This window comes from Chelonoidis abingdonii, chromosome 24, assembly GCF_003597395.2.
Source record: "Chelonoidis abingdonii isolate Lonesome George chromosome 24, CheloAbing_2.0, whole genome shotgun sequence".
NCBI classification, from domain to species: Eukaryota; Metazoa; Chordata; order Testudines; family Testudinidae; genus Chelonoidis; species Chelonoidis abingdonii.
In genome coordinates this window covers 22,202,263-22,229,792 of record NC_133792.1, presented here as the reverse complement: position 1 = coordinate 22,229,792, position 27,530 = coordinate 22,202,263, and the positions used below count along the sequence as shown (strand labels likewise).

The 27,530-nt window shown below is 48.4% G+C and overlaps 2 protein-coding genes across 2 annotated transcripts in view; one reads left to right on the top strand and one right to left on the bottom strand.

Moving 5' to 3' along the window:
* Positions 1 to 27,530, top strand: part of TTLL11 (tubulin tyrosine ligase like 11) — a 231,818-nt gene that overhangs the window by 36,173 nt on the left and 168,115 nt on the right. The gene's annotated exons all lie outside the window — the stretch shown is intronic.
* The window catches only part of LOC116817495 (carboxyl-terminal PDZ ligand of neuronal nitric oxide synthase protein-like), a 60,713-nt gene that overhangs the window by 17,077 nt on the left and 16,106 nt on the right, over positions 1 to 27,530 (bottom strand). The window contains exon 3 of the mRNA XM_032767694.2: positions 686 to 778. Coding sequence (XP_032623585.1) covers positions 686 to 778 — 93 coding nt within the window. The remainder of the gene's footprint in view (positions 1 to 685; positions 779 to 27,530) is intronic.

Below are 27,530 nucleotides of genomic sequence, written 5' to 3'. Positions count from 1 at the left end.
ACACACACTCTCCGCCACCCAACAGTTTCAACTGTCAAAACAGTTTTTCAGTCAATTGTTTTTGGTGGAAAATTTAGAAAATGATTTTTTTTGGTGAAAATTCTTTCCAAAAAAGTCATTTTTTGTCAAAATTCTGCTCCCCCAGAACCACTGTGAGCAGCTCTAGCACTTGGACCCAGCACTAGCATCACAGAAAAAATTTGGCCTCATAGAATCCTTCACTCTTGTCAGAATTTCCCACTAAGCAGCTAAGGTGCCAGCTCCAGACAGTGCAAACCCCTCCCTCCACCCCCTCACTCACTTCCCCGACTATCTTCACACCACATACAAAAAGCTTCTTTGTAGGAAACAAACATACTGATGTCCACCAAATGAGGCCACAACTTCACAAGAGTCAAAGAGGGACTGGACAGCAGAGCATCCTCAGTTTCCATAATTACACAGATTTTGGCAGGGATATTAAATCTTGTGCTTCAGCATTTAAACCTGTTTCTAACTACTAGAGATTAGGATGAGACCTAATGTGGTAGATGGATTACCCACATCTGGTGACTGTGTGGTTCTTACAGCTTTCTCTGAAGCAGCTGATCCTGGCCACTGTCTGACAGGACACTGCGCTTGCTGGACTTTGGGTTCTGAGCTAGCCGTGGCTAATTTCTTAGACACGTTCAGTGTGAAGTCTCACCTTCTGCTTCTTGCGTAGAATTACCTTCACCCCGTCCACAGAAACGATGATGCTCACTTTCTTCTTCTTGATGTTCTTTGCTTTGAATTCATACTAAGGGAAGAAGGGGAAAGAAACCCAAGTTAGAAGAGATTTCATGTCAATAGTTAACACCTGGGATGGACTTAGACAAAACAGGCCATTTTAGCCTAAAGTGTATTTTTAAAAAATCCATTTGTTAGCCTCGTTCTAGCTAAAGGAGGAGCCATTTTGTGCCATTGAGGGGAGCGTGTTCAAAAGGCACACTGACAAAGGGTGTGTGTGTGTATTAAAAATGATCCTTGTAGAGGAGACAAACTGAGCTTGACTTTGGTGGGCTATTTTCAAAGCCCACGGTTTCCCCAGCTCTTAACGGGAGCTGAGCACTGAAAATCTGGCCACAAATACCATCTTCTTGAGGCCTGTGGCGGAAACATGAACATTGGCATCTACCCAAGTCAAATCTAGAACTGATAGGTGGACTCTCACTTGCACGTGATTGCCAAGCCTGAGAGACGGTGCCAGTGGAGTGTGGGGGAGGGAAGCACATGGTGGATGGGTTTTGCTGATGCTAATGACTGATTAGGTGGCAAGTGACATAAATGGGCTTTCAATGCAGGGAGAGGACACAGCACACGCAGTCTGGATAAAGTCAGGGGAAGGCACTCTCGTCAGAGAGGGGGCAGGAGCCAGAACACACTGGCATATAGAAATTCCATTGGTAGGCGGGCAGCAGCCAGAACACACTGGCATATGGAACTTCCATTGGTAGGCATTAAAGTGCTGGCAATTCTAGCTTCCGTATCAAAGGGTTAACTCAGGGATTCTTGCTTGCAGGACAAGCTAGGAACTGATGACTTCTGGCAGCTCCATTGTCCTTGGGTTTGGGCACTGCAGTGCACGGTGCAGGCGAGATCAGTTGACGTTCGGAGGGGGGATCATAGGGGCAGCAAAAATGCAGTTATCTTGGCTGTTAACTTAATCATATCCACTTAGATGGGCTCAGTACCCCTGAAACACTTCAGGCTCCTGTCTGCAGGCTCCTACTGAACGCCACTTATTTTAAACATTGCAGGGTTTGGTTTTTAAATATTGCCCTTGACAAAAGCTAAGAAGCAACCCAAGCGATAGCGAGACTGAACATCCACGAGTGTCATGTGCAGACATTTACATTACAGACCCAGTCCTTATGCCCCCATTCTGGGCTTCGTTCTGAGCTGCTAAATATTTTTACACAGGATTTAGCTGGCCCCATGTGAACAATGGACTCCATGCCTGGGCCAGACCCTCAACTGCTGTAAACCAACACAGCTCCATTTAAGTCAGTGTAGCTTCAGTGATTTATGCCAGCTGACAATCTGGCCATGTGCATCTATTTAAAAAAGTATTCAGGATTAACTTGGTGTAAGAATTACTGTTGCTTGACAGCAGTGAGAATAAATCCTTGTTTTAATAGTCTAAAACTCAGCTGTAACTGAGCTGGTAAAATCAGCAAGGGAGCCATTGCCTGACAGCCATAGCCCTGTAAACAGCAGCAGTGAGGCTGTGAACATTAATATTTACATACACTTCAAAACTGCACAAGATACTGCAAGAGTCATGGAGACCCCGATGCAGGTGGATCTCTCTCGATCCTGGGTAGTATCCAGATGCTGGCAATGCACTCAAAGGCAGCTCTGCTACCCCCACGGCTCTCCCATCACCAAAGGGGTCATCCCTTGCCTCCTTAACCGTCCTACTCCATTTTCCTTTTAAAGGGGAAGAGATTTAAAACTTTTTTTTTTATTTTTTTTTTTTTTAAAAGGCAAAGGACTCGCACCTGGTTGCTGTTAATCTGCAACTAAAAATATCAAGAGACACATAACCCAGGCCTGAGGGCTAGGATTTGTTCTTTCCCTGCATGGGGGGGGTATGGTGAGATTGCCACAGTGGGTCAGTCTGGACATTGTTGTTTCTGAAATTGCAAGATCAGGGTCAGTTTGTTTCTCATTTTCCTTAAAATACAGACTAGGGTGATCCCAGAAGGGTCTTTGTGGCAGTGCAGGCAGAACCAGGCCCCAGGCGGGGACACATCATGGTACCTCCTGGGCCAGCCTGCTACCCCAAGCACCTGGCTGGGCAGAAGTAGTTTCTGCAGCTGGCATGCCTAATCAGTTGCTCTGTCGCCACCAGTAGAGAGGGGGTTAGCCCTCCATGGTCGGAGGGCTCATGTAGTTCTGGGCACTCTGGTGGGCCCCATGTTGCTTAGACTCAGCCCCAGTGCAGAGAGTGGCAGAGCCTCTTCCCACAGCCAGAACAAACTGCGAACAGGCTCCCAGTGGGATTCTGCAGCATATTTCATGGAATTCTAAAACAACAGACTCTGGTTCCTGCTATTACTTTGCAAGAAGGATTCCTGGGCTGCCTTCCCCATTGTCTCCTGGTCCAGAGGGTCAGTTCTGAACACACGTATTCTAGGCGCAAAGGGACTGTCACACCGCAGCAGCCCAGGGGCCAAGCCCAGACACAGTAGGCAGCCTTGGGATAATCTGCCCCCGGAGAATGTTGCCTCCTAACTGTGGGGCTGGGTCTAACTATGATCTACAACAGTGCTTCTCAAGCAGGGGTACAGGTACCCTGGGGGTACGCAGAGCTCTTCCAGGAGGTACATTAAGTCATCTAGAGATGTGCCTAGTTTTACAACAGGCTATGTGCAAAGCTCTAGCAAAGTCAGTACAAACTAAAATTTCATACAACGACTTGTTTATGCCGCTCTAGACACTGAAACGTTAAGTACAATATTTATATTCCAATAGATCTATTCCATAATTACATGGTAACAAAGAGGAAGTCAGCAGTGTGTCAATAACAGTGAGCTGTGACACCTCTGTATTTGTATGTCTGGTTGTGTAAGCAAGTTGTTTTTAAGCAAGGTGTAAGTTGGGTACGCGAGACAAATCAGACCCCTGAAAGGGGGACAGCCGTCTGGAAGGGCTGAGAGCCACTGATCTGCAAGAGCAGACAGGGTGGAGAAGCCAGGCAGTTCCCTTACTGAGGTGCAATGAGAACCCCTGGTGAAAACCACCTGTTCTGTGCTAGAACCTCCCCAAAGGGAGCTGCACCTGCCCAGGAAAGGCCCACGAGAAGCCTACATCTCATGGCAGGCAGGTGAAGTGGTTAGAGCATTAGCTAGGAGTGGGGATACCAGGCTCAATGGCCTGCTCTGCCACAGATCCCCTTTATCACGCAGAGGCTGTCACTTGCCAGGCGAAGTCCCTTAATGAGTGTGAGGTGCTCAGATGGGGCCAGTGAAACACCTTCCCTGGAGTGTGGACACCTTGCATTGACGTGCATGTGATACCTAGGTTCACATATGGCTCCAAGCAGTGAGGTCTCTGAGCACCTATTGCAGAAAAGGAGCCTCCGAAACCCATTACACACCACATCAGCCTTGCAGCCAGAAACATTCGGTGGCCGTCCTGTCTATCAGGTATCTGTGCTGCTGATAAAATTCCAGCACTTTACACTGTTTATGGCAGGCAAACCCCAGATAAGGTGTACCCTTTTGATCTCTCCATGCATTATTACTCTGAGACAAGCTGATTAAAAATCTAGCTGTCGCGCCATAGCATGCGAAGCAGGACTTAAATGTACAAGATGGGCGTTTGTGTTTAAATGGAGGAGTGAACGTTAATGGTCACAGAGGTGAGGGACAAAAGCCCTGGCGTGAGTCGTAATTCTGGCAGCAAAGTCCTGTTCAGACTTCACTCACCAGACCCAGGTTTGGCTCTCTGGCTGTGGATCTACCATGTGTTGACATATGTGTTAGCTAGTACCAGTTTCCTCACACTGGCTGTGTCCATTCCTGTTCCCACCTGGCTCCGGCCTTCCCACTGGATCACCTCTAATGGGCTAGTACACAATGTACCTCTCGCACAGGGGAGGCAACAGGTCTCCAGCGACAGGCAGAATGCAGCAGAGCAGGGAAGCAGCATTAGCCTGGCTTCAAAGTAATTAAAACACATTGGACCTTGAAGTGCATCTCCTGGGAGTGAACCCAGGAGGCATTAGGCTGGCACTGCCATTTGGGGCCACTTTGCATTCAGAGTAGCTATGTCAGCTGGGCAAGAGAGATCAGCACTGCAAAGGGCACACCAAGGAGAGGTCATTACTATCCCATTAAAAAGCCACGCAGCAGCTCCTATCAATGCTTCTCTTTCAATCTCTGAGCACAAGTGGCAGATGGGATCCAATTGCAGAGTCATTTCATCACTTCCTTTCTAGTAAGAATCAATGGGGTTATATTTTAAACTCTTTATATTTTTTATCTGGAGGAAAAAGCAAATGCAAAAAAATCCCCAAACTGGACTCAAACGAGTACGTTTTATAACCTAGCAAAGAGGAAATGCTTAGTGTGTAAACTAACCGAGAAGAAAGCAGATGGTTCATTGGTTAGCCTTACAGTGACTTCTAAGAAAGGGGTCGATGTTTCTTGCATTTTTTTTATTTTATCAAATCAATTTCTGTTTCCTCCCCTACCCCCCAAATTTGCCAATGGTACCGAGGACCAAATTCTATTCAGCAACAGTTTCTTCGCTGACTTCCAGATTTCAGTAGTTAGTCCTTTGATGATCTTGTAGGGTGGGGGTAGAAATACCTTTGGATATTAATGATTCTTAAGATGCCCCTAGGTTTGGGAGATTCAAGCGGGAGACTGCACAGGCAAAGGTCTGTCTGATTTAAAGAACCTACATACAGTGCTTCAAAGAAGAGACAATGCTTCTTTCCGGCCTGCTTTCTTGTAACGTAGCAGCTAAATTTTATTCTATTTAGAGACAGGCAAACCTGCCTGACCTGGAATACACTCTGTAACTGCTTTAAATCCCTGTGTGCAACTCCTTGCTTTGCATAAGGACCTGCACACTCTTGGTCTGTAATATTAACTTACCAAGAGCTAAAAGCTGTACGAGCAAAAAATGTTAACGGAGCCATGTAATGCATATTTCATCTGTTAATTCCATCAAGTAGATATAAATTACATATGCAGATACTGGCTTCCATCTGCTGATGAAAGAGGCTGGTTAATGCACATTTGAAATCACTTGCAGTAGCCAGAGCTAGGAACAATTTGCATATATGGAGAATTATTCGAGAAAGCAATTCTTAATGTGCCTTAATTATTCCAGGTATTGGGGCCTTTATTATGTAAATGAAAAATCATGGTAAAATGGAAAGGTTTGTGGGTCTTTGGCCTTGGCTACACTGGCACTTTACAGCGCTGCAACTGGGGTGTGAAAAAACACCCCCCTGAGCGCTGCAAGATGCAGCGCTGTAAAGTGTCAGTGTAATCAGGGCGGCAGCGCTGGGAACACGGCTCCCAGCGCTGCACGCTACACCCGTAAGGGATGTGGTTTACAAGCAGCACTGGGAGAGCTCTCTCCTAGCGCTGCGGCTTTGACTACACTCACACTTCGCAGCGCTGCCGGGGCAGCGCTTTGAAATGTCTAATGTAGCCAAGCCCTTTGAAATTGACTTGGTCTCTGTGAGATGCAGCCTGTCGCGTTAGTAAAGAGCAGCCAGAAGAGAACCCCCAGAGCCAGGAATGCCAGGATCACTGACATAACACCTGAGGTTTTGTCATCCTGTCACATCTGTTGCATTAAGAGAAAAATGTTTCTGAAGCAGAGATGCTTGGGCTCTTTGGCGCAGGAATACACAAGAGCCTGAAAATGCCCCTCCACAGAGACCAGATCATAGCACTTGTTCTGAGCCAGAAACTCTAGCATTTTCTGAATGATCGGTCAAAGGCACTGCAATCATGACTGTCTCTTTCATTCACTGTCAGTTACAAAGACTGCAGCTAGCTATTGGACTGCAGTGGCTGTGCTCTGCACCTCAGTTTGAGAGAATTGCAGCTCCCCTGTCTGACCAATTTCATAGCAAAAAATCCAAATGTTGTACAAACTCCATATTATCATTTACAGGGTGGTAACCCCAAAAGGCCCAATCAGGAATGCTGTGCTGGGCCCTGCACCAGAGGTCAGGCAAGGGCCTTCCCCCAAAGAGTTTACAATCTTATCTCATACAATCACTTCCACTGTGTTATAGCATCCTCTGAAAGAAGCACAGAACACTTCAAGAAAGAAGTCTAGAAGAACCCTCTGTCCAGATAACACTGCAGAGGAGTCTACGGAGGTCGGCTGCAATTACCCAGACGGTAATGAGGGGAAAAAATGCCACAGGATTTTTAATATGACCAGGACCTTTAGGTGTCAGGTGAAAGACGGTATTTCCAGCTGCGGTGTCCTACTGACACTGAAGAGGGAAATGGTTTGGATATAAGGTTACAGCTGAGCAAAGTCCCCCCATCCCCCACCCCATTGAATAACCAGGATTTTCCTGTGGGATTTCCTATCCCAACAGTAGCAGGACTGCTCTTATCTAGCTCCTAGAGATCAAGATCCCAAATGAGGCCAGTCTAGCTGCAGATTTAGCTTTTGAAGAACCGGGGTGCAGGGAGCTAGAATGTAAATTTAAAGTTAATACCGTGGCGTGTGTCCACTACTTGTCAACCATAAGTGTGCTGTTTCTGGACCCTTATGTTCTAGAAAAATAAATAGCTCCACCTCCTTCCTCAAAACACACCTTACTAGAGACTGCAGGTGAGTAACAGACTCAGGAAGTATATGGAACTCTGAGCAATTGTGCTCTACTGACAGAACAGGTAGTCACAGTATCCCACTTGCATGGCTTGTGGGACATCTATTCCATGCCTCTGCTCCTAAACTGGATGCAGCAAGTAGCTTATCTATGCAACCTAATGAGGTACCTTTCCCTCCCGCAACAACTGCAGGCTGGAGTTTCTGAAGTGGGGAGAGTGGCTCTGTAAGCATTAATAATGCAGGGAGAGTGAATATTTTAAATGTATGGAATATTACTTGTTTCAAACCAAATTTGCCTCTCTCACACATGGAGGCCATGTTTGCGCTCTCTTTATTCATCTCAGTATTGCTATTAGAAGCGCCGACCTTTGAAAGTGATGTGATTAGAAAATTAAACTCTTACTTTTTTGTTCTTAAATATCCCATGAGTTTCCCTCTCAGCCTTAGAGCATTACCAATGCACCAGACCTGCCATGGGGTGGGTGGGTGCGGAGGCTGGGGGGGAAGGGCTTTGACTTTTCCCCTTTCACAGCATACGACTGTCTCAGGCCCGTGTACTGCAAGCAGCCGCCAGAGAGGTCAAACATTCGCAGGAAATTGGCATGTTTAAATGCAGCTGAGCACAGGCAGGGCCTGTGCTCCCGATAACTGGGCAACGTGTAAACAATACTACACAGATCGCTGCTGATTAGACTGTCGGACCTCCTGTCCAGCGGAAAAATGAGGATTTATGATCCTTGGAAACATAAAAGTGGCCACTAGAAAGCAGAAAACGAGCAGGGAATACACTGGACAAGGTTGGCAAAATATCCTGAATACGCTTTTTTTCTAATTTAAGTTGGCCCATTCCACCATCTGACTTATCACGGAGCCTGGAGTTCATTCCCCACACAAAGCTCTCTGGCAGACCTACCCCTGCTTTGCCTGGATAACTGCCCCCCTAGCTGCTCTCTGTCCCCTTGCAGGCCTCTCAGAAAGCACCAACCGGGCGTCAGGCCTTGTGCCTTTACCGCTCCTGGGGTGCAATTTCGCAATCCTCCCGTTCTCACACCAGGCCCCAGGTATCCACCGTGCTTAGCCTCCAGGGCTGACTGGGTTCGGACACCTGGGGTTCCCTGCGTCAGCCATCTATGACTAATGACAACTAGTGCGATCAGACAGCCTTCTCCAACCATGCATGTCTGTCTTCCCTGAAGGCCTACCATCCTGTGATGGCGATCTAATCAAGCCTAGCTTCTCCAGAGCACCCCAATGGGGCGCTGGATCTCAGTCTCATTTCCCATGAGTACGCAACCTCTCTTCAGAGGGACCCCATAAATCCTGCCACAGTTCCTTTGTTCCTCCACGTTCCAGGCCTTTTCCTGTCCTGGGCAGAACTAGTTCTGTAGGCTGACTGGAGAGGAGGTAAAACAGTCAAAGCTAACAGTTCTGGCATTGTCCCTTAACAACTCCTCAGTGTTTGCTGAGAGGTGACTATCATGAGCCATTCTTCTCCTTCCTGTCTGTTTTCCCAGCCATCCCTCTGTTGAGTTAACCCCATCTACCATAACATCCCAATAAACAGACAACACACAGTATTAAATTATTACAGAGCACCTCCAAATCCATAGGCCCCATATGGGGAGAACAAACAGGAGCCTCTTGCCCCCCTTAAGGAAGGTCTGTAATTCCTCTGCACTTCTTGCTAGTTCAATGGAAGCAGCTGGTCTTACAAATAGCCTTTTGCGCTGTGCAGTCAGCTCCTGGAAATAAGTTGTGTGAGCAGACAAGCAGCAGGTGGCTGGGATCCCCATGTGCCGTATCTCCAGCCCCTTTACCGGGGATTCCACTTCCAACCAAAATTCACAGCTGAGCTTGGACCCACTGAAAAGCCTCATGTTTATGCCCAGAACAAGCCCAGCGTGGGCAGAAGCTTCACCCACCACAGCCCTGGTCTGCTGGGACTCACTCTGGGGCCTTGGCATCTCCAGCTTTCCCACTGCTGCTAGTATCAGGAGGGGCATTTCGACCTGTATAACCTAGAGCTGGCCAGAGCCAGAATCCTGCCAATGCTAACACTAGGGTAGCAGCTGTAGTGTTAGTTAGAGCAATGGTGTGGGAGCCTGAGCGCAGACACTGCCTCAGGAGTGAGAGGGAATCTGGACTCCGAGCCCAGAAATTCTCTGGCCCGTGTCACCCACGGGTCTGAGGGCTTGGCTACACTCGAAACTGCAAAGCGCTGCTGCGGGAGCGCTGCTGCAGCAGCGCTTTGAAGTGCGAGTGTGGTCGCGGCGCCAGCGCTGGGAGAGAGCTCTCCCAGTGCTGCACGTAGTCCACATCCTGATGGGGTTTAGCTTGCAGCGCTGGGAGCCGGGCTCCCAACGCTGCGGCACTGTTTACACTGGCGCTTTACAGCGCTGTATCTTGCAGCGCTCAGGGGGGTGTTTTTTTCACACCCGAGTGAGAAAGTTGCAGCACTGTAAAGCGCCAGTGTAGCCAAGGCCTCAGAGCTCTTTAAATAGGCGGCTTCACAATGCTTCTGTGAGGTAGGCAGCGGTTACCCCTTTGAGAGATGGGGAAATAGAAGCATAGACAGATCCAGAGCTGGTAAGTGGAAGTAACAGCAAGACAGTTAAACAGCTGGGAAGGGAACCCAGGAAACCTGAGTTCCAGTCCCTTGCTCGAGCCAGCAGCTAGCCCTCCACTCATAGTGTTACTGCCAAACCCGTCACCAAGGTGCTGAGCAGAGTCTCTTTGCAGATGTCCATCCACAAGGAACTGGACTGCGAGCACCAGCTCTTTTCACATAGGCTATGAACTGATACACATGGGTATCTAAGCAGGTGAGAGAAGTGAGAGCCTTTGCAGCACATTACTCACTCAAAAGCCATCCAGTCCTGTACAGCTTGTGTTTATTATGGCCAAAGGGACATCCTATTGCACGGAAACATATGTGAGGAGGAGACTGGCTTGCAGCACGTATAATCACCTTGGAGCACTGGAGAGTTAAATTAATGATTACTGGACTGGAGTGTTTTGGTTCAAGCCAATACCCGCTGAACCCAAAGCTGCAAGCAACACTGCAGACTGGGCTTGCCTGATTCACTTTGAGGGGCCCAGTGTTGCAAAATCCTGGGATTAAGCCGGTAGAACATTTTGCCTTTCCTAAAGCCTCCAGCTTGGCATTCTCCAGCAACATTTTGTTTCTAATTGATCTGACCCTCAGGTTTTCTTGGCTCTGAGCCCAATGACCCTTAAATGAGCAGGTCATGTTGGCCAGGCGTAGGCGGTTCATGTGCTCAGCTTGTAAATGCAACTTTGAGACCAGCTTCTTGAAAGTTGCCTGTAAAAGGAAGCAACAGCTCAGTACAGCTTCTCTTAATTCAGCCTTTTGCCAGAACAGACCGACTCCCTCCCTCGCTATACAATTCTGGAAGCCACAACCAAGCACAGTTCGTGGACAACAGGAGGTCAAGTTGTGGACCAGGCCTTTCCAGAATACACGCCCTCCTTTCATCAACTTTGCTGCTGATACTGCACTGCCAGCTGGTTTCAGCCCAAATATCTAAAGGAACCTTCAAAATCCATTCCAGAAAACATCGTCCCGTGTTACTGCCAAAGCCTTCCCACTGGCTAGTGCCTAAGAGAGGCTTTAGGTCTGAAAACAGATCCCACAGGAACACTGCACTGCAAACATGTTTCCTGCAGAAAAGGGGCCTGCTCTGCACAGCTCAGCAGAATCCCTCCAAGATCCTGAGCATCTCCTGCTTTCACACATACACCACCTCAGAATCCAAAAGCAACTGGAAAGTGACTGAGCCAAATACCTAGTGCTGAAACAGAGGTTTTCCGTCATTTGCAAACACAGATCCTCACAGCACCTCGTTGAGACAGGGAAACATTACACCATTTTACAGTTTTGGAAACTACAACACAGTGGCTTGCCGAGGGCCCACTTAGCAAGTCATGGCAGAGCTGGGACTAAGAGTTGGGAGTTCCTGGCTCCTGCTCATGTGTTTAGGATCACACTGCTCTCTTGCACAGCGTGTGCAAACTTGCTATTCCCCAGAAGAGTTCCACCCTCCAGTGTCTGTCATTTAATTACATTAACGATTCCCTGTGATGTCCAATGCCCAGCTCCCTAGGGTAATCAGGGCTGCATAGCATGGCATCTCAATTGATGTGTGCCCTACCTAAGGGCCCACGCAAAGCCTCAGACCAACCTGGAGAGAGGCTCAACTGCTCCTTACAGGGAGGAAGGAAAAGCCAGTGGGTCAGATATTTGAGATTAAATTAAAAGCAGGAGATTCACTCCTCTGGGGTGGAGTTCAGGCTGTTAGTAAAGGTTTACCTGATGCTCCTGGGAGAGGAGGGTTGGGGATTGTCAATCATTTACATTTCATGGCAAGGAAAAACTGATGGAGGAATTTTAAAAAGGGGACTGAAGTAACTGGAGATAGCCAGGCCAGATGAACTGCGACAGCCTGTGCTTGAGTTCAGTCTTTAAGCATCTGAAAGGCAACAATTATTTCTCCTTTAAAGAACTTTCTTCCCTGCCCTTGACAGTCTCCTGGAAAACGCAAAGACTGTAGGCAAGCAGTTTGGGAAAACAGGAGGAGATCCTGCCCTGGACTGAGGGGGTTAACAGCGAGGCGTGGTGATGAGCTCTCTGGCTGCAGTGGGGGTGAGGTGTCAGTCTGACCTAGGGGGCTCGGGGAAGAGAACTATTTCCAGGCGCACAAGAACTTCCTTTCTTCTCTGTAACAAGGCTGAGGGGAGCCTACCTGTCTGGGCTATGAAGAGCATTCGGATGGGCACACACTGTAAACTCTAGGGTGACCAGATGTCCCGATTTTATAGGGATAGTCCCGATTTTTGGGTCTTTTTCTTATATAGGCGCCTATTATCCCCCACCCCATCCCAATTTTTCACATTTGCTGTCTGGTCACCCTAGCAAACTCTTTCTTTTGATGTGGTGCTCTGTCTTCAGTAGATCTGATGTTAAGAAACTCCTGCCCTCTGGGTGTTTCACCCAAACGGCCTCCACCTGGAAGGGGGGATAGCGAAGGCAAAAGGTGTGGCTGGATCCCAAACCCTTGCTTTGTGTCGGACCAAAGAACACGGCAGTGGGTGCTCCCAGTGCAGGGAGCGGCCAAGGGCACACAAGGGGGTGGGGGCGACAGCTCCGATTGGAGGTTTCTGTTCCTAACGACGTGCTGTTTGGGAACAAAACCCCTTCACCCGCATTAGAAAGGGACGGGATAAAAGCAGACTTTTCCTGGCTGCCTCGTTGCCAAAGAGATTCAGCAGCTCTGTCCCCCAGCGACCTGAGCGGCCACACAGCCCAGTGCAAGGTGACATCATCTGCCCTTTGGGGTTTCTCCAACAAAGGCACCATTATGTGACTGTCACTCCAGGAAGCCCCAGGCCTGCCCAGGTTTAACAGGGAGCTTTCCCACACCCAGCTGCTCTGTTGCTGGGGTGGGCCAGGCCCAATTCACCAGGGCAGCCCAGTGCCACTCACTCACTGAAAGGGAACAAGGGCACCTTTCCTGGCTGCCTTTCCTCTCGCTGGGGACAGCCAGGCCAAAGGCAGGGGGTGAAAGCCAATGAGCCCGTCACTTCTAGAGTCCCAGTTCAATCCAACCCACGGCCCGAAAGTTACCATCCAGTGGCCGGTGAATGAATCTGGCATATGTCTAGTTCCCAGTGGACACGTGCCTATCCCAGAACTACCCCTTTCCTGGCTTCCTAGCTGAGATGGCCACAGTGTGACGGGCTCATAGAGACTCAACTACCCTCTGCCCACAAAAGAGCATCCTGATCGAGTCAGGAGGGAGGCCTGTGTTGGGGAAACTGCCTCCTGCGGTCAGCGCTGTGCCTCCTCAGGGGATGAAGAGACGCCTTCGTGCTCCACGGCTGTCCGCATGGGACCTTTCACCAGGACAGGGCTGGCGATGAGAGACAAGTATTGGGGGGAAGAGTGCAGGGAGCCTGGTGAGGCTGCTACAACATCGATACTCACCCTACCCAGTGCATGCACGTTGGGTGGGTTGGAGAGCAGGGCTGCAAAGGCGGCGTTAGCTGGCATCTCATAGATTGACCTGTGGTGCCTGAGCAGCGTGTGGATCACTTGGCATCTTCTGCATCAAAGCAGAACAGGCTAGTTCTCGGCCAAACGTGAACTCAGCAGCTTCTCCTGTGGGTAGAGAATCCACACTAGCCCAGTACATGTGCAGCAATCTCTATGTTCCAGACAGATGGAGAGTGCTGAAGGACTGGAGTTTGGAAACACCACTTTGCTCTCTCTCTACTGGAATTAGACTTTCAGTCTCTTGCACTGTGCCCCATCGGTCAAACACCAGACCTGGCTGGCTGTCATTACAGTCTGAGTACCAAGTTGTTCCAGATTTATATACTGCACCTGCTTCCGCGGATTGACAAGGCCTGCTGTTTTCAGCGAGTGGAGACCCATGTGGTTTGTGCGGACTCATGCCCCCAGGAGAGCTGTTCAGAGGCTGCACAGTGGACAGGGGCAGCCAGGAGCATTCATTAGTACTTGTACTGAGGTTGTGGCTCGAGGCCCCAGTCAGGGATCCAGGCCCCGCTCTAGTGCACACGCACAAGTGGAGATTGTCCCTGTCTCAAAGAGCTGATACCCTCTAAAGACACAGCAAGAGATGCTAATCTGAGGAGAAGCAGCTCAGGTTCACCTGACCCAGCCCCTTGAACAGATGCTGCCATTTGTAGGCTGGGATGCCAGCCCGTCCCGGTGTTTTTCTGTGAACAGGGATCCAGCGGAGCCCAGGCAAGGAGAACGGCTCATCCCTGTGGCGCTTTCTGGACACAGGGCACTTCACGGTCTCGCTACCCTTTCGGCCTGCGGCGTCTCCTTTGGCACCACGCGTTGCACAAATGGCGAGACGTCAGGTTTGACACTCTTGCAACTTTAACCCTAAATATTCAAACAACAAAAGCCTAAACGATACGAATACACCCGATTCCCCTCCCACAGGATGGAACAGCTCCATGGTAAAGCTCAGGCAACCGGGCCACGCTCAGCACTGGCACATATGGGAGGAGGATGGGCTTGTGGTTAGGGCACTGTGTTACGAGTTGGGGGCTCTAGCCTCCCTGGGTGTCCTTGGGCAAGTCCCCTGATCTCTCTGGGGCTCAGTTCCCCATCTTAAGAGTGAGGATAACTCTTGGTCTTTGTAGCAGGGTGGACCCCTGCTCCTGCCCTGAAGGGGTAAAAACAGCCCTGGGAGGGGGCTGTGGCTGGGAGCCACTAAGCTGGGCTGATTGGGAAGTGGCTGCAGCTGGACATGCCCCAATCAGGTCACAGCTGGCCTGTATAAAGAGGCTGGGAGCCAGGAGCTCAGAAGTCTCCCTCTGCCCATAGAGGGAGAAGGGCCTGGCTGCAGGGCACTAGAGACAAAGTACCTGAGTGGAGCAGGGCTGAAGAGCTCCAGCCTGGAAAGCCCCACGCTGCAGCCTAGCAGAAGGCCAAGGGGTACTAGGGGTTGCAGAGGGCAGCCCAGGGGTAGGCCAAGGCAGCAGGTCCAAACCCAACCTTGCCGGTGATGAGTAGGCTGATACTGCAGTCTGCCCTAGGGCGTGGGGCTAGACAATGACTGGCAGTAGCCATATACTGAGGCAAGGCGGGGATAGAGGGTGGGGGTTTCCCAGGGAGGGGAGACCCTGAAAGAAAGGGGTTACTGCAAGGGGGCAGCACCCCATGTAAAAGGGCACCAGGTCCAGGGAGGGACACGGAGGCCAGAGGACAAGCAGATCACCAGCCTGCAGGGGGCGCTCTGGAACTGTAACGAGCTAATTCCCAGGAGCCACCAGCAGGAGGCGCTGCAGGGGTGAGTCAGCTCATCTACAGTCTTGTCCGTTCAGAGCGTTAGCTCTTTGCGCCCAGACCGTCCTGCGCTGTGTGTTCGTACAGTGCCGCTGGCCCCGGGTTCCCGTTACTCCTTCCAAAGCACTCTCTGTCCAGTCAGTTCCTCTGCCCTCTCACACTGTGCCCTACAAGCCCAGCCACAGGGCGACACACTGGGCAAGATGTGTGAGCCTCGGGGAGCCTCCTGGCTGAATTCCTCACTGGCCAATACAATGGCTACGCTTGGCAGCTGCTCCCTCTGGCAGCAGAGAGGATCTGTGGCTTGCACAGGAGAAAGGGAGGCGGGAGGGAAGGACACAGCGGTGATTAATGGGACTGTGTCATCCCCAGCCCTGAGGGAGACAGAGTTTATTGCTTGTACATGGTAGGACTTGTTTGGAAAGACAGAATATAAATTAAGAGATGTTTTTAATTCTTCTCTGGCTCTTCACAGGAACCCGAACGTTCATGTCACTGATTCTACAGAGAGGCGTGTCGTTATTTAGACTTTAAGCAGTCAGTATTAATGTGGGAGTGGGCAGGGCCTTGCCACGTCTGCTCCTATCTGGATGCTTTCAGGGATTGCGAGAGCAGCAGTGTATGAGTGGAGGGTGGCTGAGGCCGAGCTCATTACGCTCGGGGGTATTTAATGATCACACTGACACAGACACAGTGAGAATTCCTGATGCAATGGTTCTGAGGGAGGGCAGGCGCTGGGATTTCAGGACACTAAATAATGCAGCACTTCCCTGTACCTTTATATAATGGTGCTATTTTAGGCCATATATTCAAAATGAGAACTCACAACTTTTATTCCTCTGGCAAACCAGAGCAGCCAGAGAGGAAGCTCTGAGCTTGTGCTCTCCAGGCAGGACTGAGTGTGACAGGTCTGAGATACACAGAGTCACCAGGCTACACGGCAGATTCTATCCGACCCAGGAGGCCAATGTGTCTGTTGCTGCAAAAAGCGTGAGATGGAGAGTGACACTAAAGAATGTGCATGCCTGAGGGGCCGTGGCCTTTCTGATCAGATCAGGAGCTTAGGTGCCGTGGGACTACACCCTGCTTTCACAGGGGAACACATTGCATCATCTAAGAGTTCTTTCCCAGATCTAACTTCTAGGATGCTCGGAGGTCCCTGTGTAACCGGGCAGTCAGGGGACCTGGGGCCAGCCACCCTGTGGTTATGCAGAGCCCCTTTCAGAACAGGTCTGTTAGAGGTGCTCATCAGATCCAGCTGGGAAGGGTTCAGGTGATTGCCTAATGAGCCCTGATTCCTATTCAAGGCTGAAAGAGCTCAGCTGATGTGGAGAGATACAGGGAGCAGGTGGGATCTCTCAGAAAAGTGACTGGTACAGCGGGAATGGAAGACACTGGGCAGGGGGAATGACTGGGCTTGTGTGTGGAATGGTTTTATTGTGAACAAATAAAGCTGAAGCTCTAAGATAAAAGGGCCCGACTCTGGCTGTGGTGTCCCTCCTTCACAGGCTGAGGGCCCAGGCTGCCAGCACCCCCTCCACACCGCTGCAACCTCCTTCTTGCAGCATGTGAATTCGGTGTGTTGGAGAAAGTCTGTGCTGAGTATTTCCAATCCTAGATCCACTAGGAGCAAAGCTATTTACCCAAAGGAAAAGCAGAGCCTGGCTTGTTTGCTCTGCTCATGCTCCTACCACCTTAAGAACAAACTCACTTCTTTTTGAAGCTCTTCAGGGCAAGGACATGGCATGGCATTTTATTTGCTCTGAAGTGCCTTGTGCAGGTTGGGTGCTAGATGAAGTTGTGCAGGCATGGACATCTCACGGTTTTCATCTGTAGTTGGGGTGAATTTCTGCATTAGCAGTCGGCAGGTCTGTGGTTTCTCTCTGCTTTGCTGTGCTTGTGGGAAGAGAATCCTGTCTCTGAAGATGATGTGACCCTTGATGCTTTCACCAGGGAGCGGAATATGAAAGACGTTTTGGGGCAATACTGCATAAGGAGCCTAAGTCCTTCTTTGACAGGTGCCTGTTCCGGAGCTGTAAGTTCTACTATGATCTCATCCTAGGATCAGTTTATCACAGACATCACCCACTCCACCCACCCCCACCAGAAATTCCATTGCAATGACAGTAGAGAGCAGAGGAGGCAAGAAGTGAAATATGACGGCATGGAGCTTGCCAGGTTTTAGGCCTGATGGGGCCGTGTTCCCATGTGGACTCAGGAACCCTGAGAGCACACGATAGAACAATCTCCAGAAACAGATGCTATCGGCCCAGGGACTCCAGCAGCATGTCTGTCACTGCTCTGCCAGCACGCTATGCGTAGGGAACAAGAATCCTTAGCCAGCAACACACAAATAGGAGAGACCCTCAGCAAGAGAGAGAAGCACCTCTTTCACGGCATACATGATACACTGCCAAAGGGCTGGAAGGGCAAAATGTATACAGATAGAAACACTCGCCCATCCTAACAGAAGGCAATGCCATATGGCCTTGATTCGGGGCTCGTGCTGGTGTAAGCAAAATCCGATTCAGGCCCGTGTTTACAAACTGCTAAAGCCTGCAAGTCTGAACTCCTGACTCCCCCATCCCCATACTGCAGACTTCAGACTTTCTGAGAAGTATCTGCATTCTGAGATACGCTAATCCTATGTTTCTAGGCTTTTGTTCAGCCCCTCCTACCTCCCATATTAAGTTCCATTCAGCTACTGCCTCCCCACGTCTCTTCCCCCCAGAACAGTATTTGTTACGTGCATCTACAAGTGGGGAGAAGTGGAGGAACAAAGTACCGCAGCCATCGGAAGCGCTGGTTGGGCGGGACGGATAACCAGTCTGCGTTACATTCTGGAAAGAGCTGTGTTTGGCTAGAGTGGTTTAACACAATTAATCTGACATTAATTAGCTCCCAGGAGGAGAAGATATAAGCCCCAGGGGGTTTCCCACTCCCAGAACAGCAGAAGTTGCACATTTCTTCCCCGTATGGAAGGGGAGGTGGCGAGGCACAAGGGAGTGAGATACAACACAGCCCAGCTAACTCAAGGAGTTTCCCTCTACAAGCCAGTCTGGGCTCAGTCTCCTTGGGGGGTGACATGGCAAGAAGGTCAGTGCCCTCCTCTCCCACTCTCAAGCTCTTTTCTCTAAGGAAACAGTTGATTTCAATAAATGAAATCTGAAGGCAGGACCCTAGAGGAGGGAGGAGCCAGGGGAGCCAGTTGCTTGGCTAGCTGCCAGACGCATGGAACTGAGCTCCCAGGAGCTGAGCAGTGTAGCGATGTTTAGGCACGAAAATAGTTAGAAAAAGCAATGGTCAGAAACAAGAAAACAAGGTCGCTCAAGTTCCCCAAGCGACAGAGCTTCAGCCTGCAAACTGCCAAGTATCCACACCCAGCGCTCCAACTGCGAGCAAAACACATTACTCAGCCTGCGATGCAGAATGCAATGAAGACTAACTAGGCCACTGGGGGAGGTTTGAAGCCAGGCGAAGGCATCTGTCTCTCTGCCTACAAGCAGAGGGTTGGTGGGGATAACTTAGAGGACAGCAGGTTAGCATGAAGAGCCTGACTCCATCTACAGTCATAACCCAGCATTCAACTGACAGATACAATCAGCAAGAGTCACCAGAGGTGCTGAGGCACTCGACACATGACAATGTTCACACTGAGTTTCATGATCCGTTGGCTCTGTGCTTCATTCTCCAATTTCATGGCAGAGTGCCCTTTGTTAACTCCAACCCTGGGTACAGCTGAACTATTCAATTCCTAAGCCAGCAGCCTTCGCAAACAAACCCAACACCCACCTGGCCTCAGTCAGATCAGGGCTGGTGCACCTTGACACAGAACCATTTCATTTATTCCCAGGCAAGAGAACCATCTTCAGCTGCTTTTAACACTCTCAATCTGTATCCATTACGTAAGAGTATTTCCACTGGAGAGAACACTTACCACAACCTTAGAAGGCCTGGAAAGTCAAACTTAGCCATGGCCCCCAGCATTGCAAAGGATGGAAATGCCCATGGATGTGCACATCTTTCGATATTTATGGTGCAACAGATCGGATCGGGCCACTGGCTCCCAACACTGCCAGATGGAGTTCAGCAGCTTTACCAGAGTCCCTGGAATGCCCACATTACAATGCCCTTCCTTTAGCAAATAGCTGGCTCCCTTTGCCCCAACTTGCTGCTAGGTGCCAGCTCCTCAGCACAATAAGTAGAGGGCCAGACTGGTAAAAGCACCCAGCAACTCCCATTGACATTAGTGGGAGGTAAGCACCTAATGGGATTTTCAAAACTGCCTGCCTAAATACCTTGAAAAATCTGGCCCAGAGTTCCTCCTATCATTTCTTACAGGGAGACAAAGCTGAAGATGCTAATGGCCTGTGGCAGCATGTCCAGTTACCCACGAATACTTAACTTTACAGGATGCTTCCCTGCCACAAGACTGTGGCGCCTCATAACCCGGGCTGCAGGGACTAGCCTGAGACTGGTGCTCCCCGGCGGAGGTAGCAACATGAAGTGGAGGGCGTGCCCAGTGCCCCTTAGCTGTGGTGAGGTGTTCCCAACCTCACAGCAGAAGTCCCCAGCTACCCAACACCCCTCCTCCACTACAAAGCTTCTTCCACTGAGCATGCAGAGGGTACAATTTAGCCCTACAAATCTCACCGCTCTCTCACCCCATGACAAAAAAGAAAGACATTTATTTTTAGAAGGTTTCTCCTGAAGCCAAGAGCTACAATACAACAAAGCCATAGCTGGCTTGGCTGGCAGCTCTGGAAGCCCAGCAACAGAGTTCAGCTTGGTCCCCGGCTGCATTTTATACCCAGTCCTGCAGACAGAGCAACGATACAGAGATCCCCTAGGAGTATGGCACAGTTTGCAATGTGGGTCAGCCCAGTTCTCTACGCGGCTGGTAGTTAGTCACCAATGGTGATGGAATAAGAAAAGGGGAAGTGACTCAGGTATTCTGAAAACAGCCAAGCAGTTGCCAATTAGTCCAAAGAGCCCAGCTGGCCTAAGGAAAGGCTATTTAAAGTGTCTAATAATCATAGCAGAAGAGGAAGAAAACTAATTTAAAGCCTTTTAAGACTCGCTGCTCCCCTGCCAAAGCATTCCCCTCCTCCAGGGATCCATTAAGAATTTTTATTGTGTAGATTTATCACAGAGTTATTTGGTCAAAACATGAAGTAGCTTGTCAGATGATTACGTTAAGCAGCATGGATTCCATTTGCCTTCAGGCCTCATTTAGAACCGAGCGAAAGCCAAGTGAAGAATGGAAGTGTGGAACAAAGCCTTTGTTGGCGAGTCACATATTTTGTTAACCACCAGATGGCTTTGTGGCCCCAGAGAACTCCCCAGAACTAACAGGGCCCTGTGAAGTATAAGGGACTCTGGTGCCATGGTGCCAGGTGAGGTATAGGAGCCTAAACAGAAACCAGCACAACCTCTGGGACAAGGACTGGCTTTGCACAGCACCTAGCACGGCTGGGTTGTGAGCCACGACTGGGGCTCAGAGGTACCACGGACATACAGAGAACAACAGTAACTGATCTATAAAGGTCCCCATCCCCACAGCATCAGGACTAGCACTTCCCATGCATAGGGAGAAGAGCCAATGTGACTTTAACAGACAGCAAGGGAGGGGGTATCTAGGCAGTAGTTTGCACTAAGACTAGTAGCTGATCTAGAGAAGCAAGAATTTCACGCTGAGTGCAGGAAAAAAAACCACAATGAAAATTCCCCCTTCATTTCTATAACCCTCACCATAGAGGCAGGTTTAAGTTTTTGTTTTCTCATGGGCCATTCTATTTTGTTCCTGTCTCTGGATCGCGTCAAGTTGCTGTGGTGATAACATGCCTTGGGCAACTATTCTTACAGAAAAAACCAGCTAATAAGCTCAGATCTGGTCTACAAGCAAGGGCCACACCGCTTTACAGAAATACAGCCGAGGCATTCACTAACAACCAGTCAGACCTGGTTAACCTGGACAGTCTCCCAGTGCAACTGTCACTTGGATTAAGGTACCTTCTCATTAATGAGTTAAATCGAATGCACTTGCTCCCTCTCTGGTTGCCATCTCAGTTACACTTTTTCAGACACCCAGACAGAAAAAGATCTAAGGCAGGGCTAATTGTTCTACACAGTAATGTAATTTGAAGGCTGTTATAGTTCATCTCTACACGTCTCTACTACCCACTAATATAGTTTGTTGAAAAAGCCACTTTATTTCAAACCAGCCAGAAGTCCTTGTAGAGATCTTATCCAGCAATATTTTACTGAATGAATTCAAGTGCTAGCACATGGTGTAATAAAATGACTGTACAGTTTACTTTAGAATAAAAAGGCACCTGCCTTGTAGCACTGCCAGTTAAAGAGCTCTTTCTTACTCAGTTTGGTATTAACAGTTCAATTTAACTTTTATCTGTTTAACTGCTCCATTTATTAGCCTTTAAACCAGTGGTTCTTAACCTTTACTGCAGTCTGCACCCCTTTGGTTCTCAAAATATGTTCTCGCACCCCTTAAACCTAGATATTTTTTGTTTGTATATTACAGTAATCGTTAAATGTATAATGTTAATAAATACATAGGTTTGATGAAACAAAGTAGCTGTACTTACGTGTCTGTGCTTAATTTGTGTTTTCAATTATTTACCTTCTAAAAAAAATCTGGCATGTCTCACACCCCTAGAAAGGGCATCTTGCATCCCTAGGGGGTGTGTGCACCCCAGGTTAAGAACCACTGCTCTAAACTAACCCCAGTCTAGCATGATTCTCATGCAAAACTATTTTAACATGTCTATTTCCATCCCCCACATTTGAGAAGCCAACCAGTTTCCAAGGAAGGCATTAAAAGGTCACTTGTTTAGAGATTACACATTACATTTACTGATGCCTCCATCCATCTGTTATCAATCATACTTAGCATCCTCTTTGAACATGATCTAAAAATTAAGGCATCCAAAAATCACTAGTCGCTTTTGAAAAATTAGGCCACAGAATGTGGCTACAGCAAAGGGTCCAAGTTCTTTTCTGTTACAGTGGCAAAAGATCAGAAGTAAACCGGTGTACCTAAGAGCAGAATTAGGCTCAATGATTTCAAAATTACAAGCCCAAGTGTTTAAAAAGAATGTCAGTTACTATTCTCCACCAAAAGGTTGTGGGGTTTATTCTTTTTTTGGTTTTTTTTAGGATAGAAATGTGTAAGTGCTCCTAAGGGACAAAGGAAAACAGTCAGTGAGATGACCAGTGGACGTGAAAGCAGCAGGGGCAGCTTTTCACTTGTACCCCAGTGTCATACCATAATTAAATGTCCCCAAAGGGTAGACAGAAGGTTGTATTTTATTGTGGATTCCTGATGTCATATACAAAAGCAGTCTATTTCCTTCCCCTCCCCATCATGATTTATGAGCTGGGAATAGTTTGTTCTCTATGGCAGCTATGTAAGGCTGGGTGTAGACTCAGCAGATGCAAGTTTTAATTAAAAGTCTATTCCCTTTGCCTTATGACAATATGACGGTATCTTAACTACCTCTCAAAAGCAGCAACTGCATAAGCTGCTCCAGGTTTAGTCTGAGATATGGCCCAGGCAGTTGTTCCAAATGGTTTCGGAGATACCTTCCAGGTTTCTAAAAAAATTTTCTGCAATCAGCCTAGAAATGAAAATGTCACCATAAAACTAGTTAGGAAGCTTTTATCTGAAATACACTCCAGTCAATCCATGTGCATAATGGGCTACCAGCTAAACAACAAGGAAGTCTTCAGCAGGAGTGTAATAGAACACATTGGCCCCTGTAAGAACAGCTGCCACTATTCCTGGCGCTTGGCCTTTATGGGAATTCTGGGAAATGTAGTCCCAAGAAGGACCCTGGGTATAGTAGGCTGCTTCCAGGCATCCTGGGTAAGAGTGAGTAACTCTATACAAAGTGGCCTTTGGCTCAGTCAAAAAAGACTGGCAGGGAGCTGGAGTTGCTGAGAGAGCACAGGAGAGGGGTGTTCTCTCTTGACAGTGGGAGGAGTTGCTAGGAGGGAATGTAAAGGAGAATAAGCTGTACAAGTCCCACAGGGGCAGGATGTAACAGTGAAGTGAAGGAAGAAGCCTGGGGACCACAGTAATGGTGAGGGTTTGAAGCCTGATGTTAGCACCTGTCTTTGTTTAGAGGCCCCAGGCTGGCCCAATGGAGGGAGGAAGTCACACCATCAGCTCAATCTGTCTCCCCTAGAGAGACTAGGAGAGACCCTGGTGGGAAAAAGACTATCAAGCTGTTAGTTGTGGAAGGGTGAAGAAGCTGATTCTGACCTGAGCCCAGCATCGAGGGGGAAAGCTAAGCACGCAAAGGATTGAAGGATTATTGCACACTTCTGCCTCAGGTGGCTGCAGAATGGATTTTGGTTGTTTGAGGAGGAAACTCTAGTCTGGCTGGAAAGCCATGTTATTCCATCACAAGGGAACACACTAGTCTACACTATAGCAAGAGGGAGATCAGCTACAGCTCAAGACTGAGACAGCAAGCTCCTTGCAGAAAGGTAAGCACCTGCGACAGCGGGGTTTCTCTTGAATATAGCATATGGAAGCCTACGGGAGCTGGGGCTATTACTTCTGTTCCCTGCACTAAGACGAACAAAACATGTCTGTGGCACAACAGATACTCAGAAAAACACCTGCCTCTCTAGACCAGGATGCTGGAAAAAACAGCAGCCTACACATTCAGTGTGGGTACTCAACTAACTCTAGCAACTAATGCATCCTGTCAAGGGAGGGCCACAGAATAAAGTAGGAAGAGTTGCTGTTGTGGCTCTAGTGAAATGAGATACAGGCCCATGGTAACAACAAGGCAGCCTGTAGGTTATTAAGTGTGGGTGTGGGCATGTACATCTCCAGGCACAAATGCTACAATCTCTCATGCAGACTTGTCTATGTGAAGGCTTAGCACAACTGGATTTTAATTATTTTTTTTTATAATTTTGATTATTATTTTTATTCTTAAGCAATTTATTCTTAAGCAATTTTTGAGAGTATCAATTTTAAATTTTCAGTTGCAGGCTCTGAGTAATACAGAGAATTCTTGCCCAGGCGTGTCTCTGATGGGTTTTGCCCACATGCTCAGGGGCTAACTGACTGCCATACTTGGGGCTGGGAAGGAATTTTCTTCCAGGTCAGACAGACAGAGACCTTGGAGATTTTTCACCTTCCTCTGCAGCATGGGGCCTGAGTCGCTTGCTGGTTTGAACTACAGTAATTGATAGATTCTCTGTAACTTGAAGTCTTTAAATCTGGATTCAAGGACTTCAGTAACTCAGCCAGAGGTTATGGGCCTACTACAGGAGTGGGTGGGTGAGGTTCTGTGGCCTGCCATGTGCAAGAGGTCAGACCAGATGATCATAGTGGTCCCTACTGATCTTAGGATCCTATGAGAAATTCTGGGGGAGTCGGACAATTATTTAACAAAAGTAGAGGCTGAGTCTCAGCGTTAAAGCTTTACAAACTGTTAACACACACATTGTCAATATCATGTCAAAATATAAAAAGTAAATATCCTTAAATCAACAAATAGAACCTGTTCTTACTGTTCCTTCACTACTATTCCTGTAACAAGCCTAGTTCAAAAGTCTAAATCACGGGATTTTTGCCTCTAAATTCTCAGGCAGCATTTCTTATTTTGCCTAGATGTACAGAATGTTCCTGTAAATTTCAGTTATTATTGATGGAAATTATTTCACTGGACACACACAGACAAAAGTGACGTTTATTAATTTTTACCAATAAAAATCTAATCCTTCCAAGCCTATCTATATGGTAACTAGAATCTGCTGCCCCACTGGGGTACCATTCCCCTGGGCATAGAGAGCTATCTGAGATTCCCTTCAGGGCCTGTTAATAATCTTAACGGACTCCAGGGTGTCATGCAGGATACCACCATCCACACACTTTGAAAATGCAAAGGCCATTCTGCTAGGATTCCAGCAACTGCACTGCCAGCAATCATGGTGTCATGTGGGAGACTCAGGAGCTGTAGCTCCAATGACTAAAGGAAAATTAAATCTGGACTGAGGGATCTAAGGTAAATATAGCTGCAATTAACATTTAATAGCCTAAAAAAAACCATTCACTGTATTGGCCAGGTCCCTTAAAAGTGTAACAGATTAGCCTAATCATATGTGACAGAACCCTTTAAACTGCATTAAATCCTGTCACTCTACATCTGATAGGACCTTGCATGTCCCTGTGAGGTGTTACTGATTCTTTACACCATTTGAGACTGCAGAGATCTTCAGTATGCTAGCCTGAGTGACTCACAAGGCCAGCAGATGGGTACCAGGGTCAGACCTACTGGACAAGGAACTGGGTGACTGTTCTGCTGGCTGCAATAGAGAAGCACACACTGCAGAGAAACACCCTGCATCAAGTCAGCCTGCTCTGTGCTGTTGGCTCTGATTCCAGGATGTCACTTCTGCTACCCCCGCCTGTTAGTCTGGGTGACTAACTGTCCTTTTCTAGTGCTGCAGCTTTGCTTCATCTAGTGGGGTATTGATTTTGATAGTGCTCATCAATATGTCTGAGACAGAGCAGATGGCGAACAACACACCAGGCCGAGATGCGCTGTCCACAGGGGCTGGGGACAAAGGGACAAAAGGCATCAGGGAACACGTCAGTGCAGCTGGAGGAGAGATTAGATGGGAGATGGAGGCTAAAGCCTCCTATAAGAAGTGATGGGAGACAGGAGGAGAAAAAGGAGTCCAATTGATGTCAGAATCCCCCATCCAAATGACACACATTGTTAACCTAACTAACAGCATAGTGCCCATTACCCATGTCATCCTGTCCCCTTAATGTTTGTTCCCATCCCTCATTACAGAGTCTTCTTGACTTAGGATCTGGGATCCAAGGCCTTTGTTTTCAGAAGTCACCATTTATTGTGGGAACTCCAAATTGAGACATCTTAAAAGACCTGACCTCTAAAGGGTGGGAATTCAGCACTTTGGGTTCCTACGAGTGTCTCAAGCTGGACACCCCAAAATGGAAGTACTCCCAAACTGCTAGTCCCCTCTGAAGATTCAGGCCAGTGTCATGCACGTTTATTCCTACCTCTTTTCTACTACACCATACAGTAAGAAATGTTAGATCGGTTCTAGTCTTTCAATCTGAATATTTTATTAGGGGTCTGGCTTAAAGGTAGAACCTAGATGGTGCTCAAAATGAAACAGCCTTTCTAGATTTTAGGGGGTGGTGGAGGGGAGAAGACTCTGCAGTACTTTGACACAGCAACATTGTCTCTGTCCTGCACCCTCCCAAGGGAAGGGAGACTCTTCTATTTCTCTAAGAGGTCTTGGTTACCAAAAGACACTCCTTCCTCTTTCCCCCCATAGCTACTACCCTATGATGGATACAGCGCTAGGGACCAAAAAGTCAGCATAACCCTTCTAAAAGCTGAGCAGCGGACTTAACAGGAGTCTTGCGTTCTGGGCATGGCGTGAGGGCTTGGTTCTTAGAACTGTGCATTCTTGCTCTCATTCAGGGAAACTTGTGGTTTCCTGTTCTAATCTGGGAAACCACACTGGTCTCCCCTGACCTTGCCACACAGGGTGCAGGTCTCAGGCAGTGGTTTCCACACATAGGCAGCTGTGGGCTTTGGTTAGTTTATAGTGGAGCAGTGTAGAAAAACTGAACAAACAGGCCAGTGAGGTGGTGGTGAATATCTCACCTCCCATTACAGACTCACTTTCTCTGCCTGCACATCTTGCCGCTGTAAATTTGAATACGGATCGAGAACTACAGCAGTTAAGGTGCCCATCTGTCCCAGTACCGTGTCGCTTTTTCCACGTTCAAGGAGGCGCCACAGAAAGAGAGTCCAACACCAATAATTATCAATGGACTCATTCTCAGGGAAGAAGCTAGCAGGGCCCTGTCTCCTCCTTTGTCTGTACAGCACCCAGCGTAATAGGACCCCAGGTCTTGGTTGGGCCTTCATGCGCTGCCAGTACAAATACACAAGTCTGGGTTATTCTCTCCGCAGCAGACAAGCAGGGGTTCTCAGCATGGCCTGCAAAGCGTGTACTGATGGCCCGAGAGAGATGGATGTCACATGATGCTAATGCTGCTTTCCAGCTCTATGATCTATTAGTTAAAACTGCATAAGAACAGCCATACAGGGTCAGACCAAAGGTCCGTCTAGCCCAGTATCCCATCTACTGACCGTGGCCAATGCCAGGTGCCCCAGAGGGAATGAACCTAACAGGTAATGATCAAGTGATCTCTCTCCTGCCATCCATCTCCATCCTCTGACAAACAGAGGCTAGGGACACCATTCCTTACTCATCCTGGCTAATAGCCATTAATGGACTTAACCTCCATGAATTC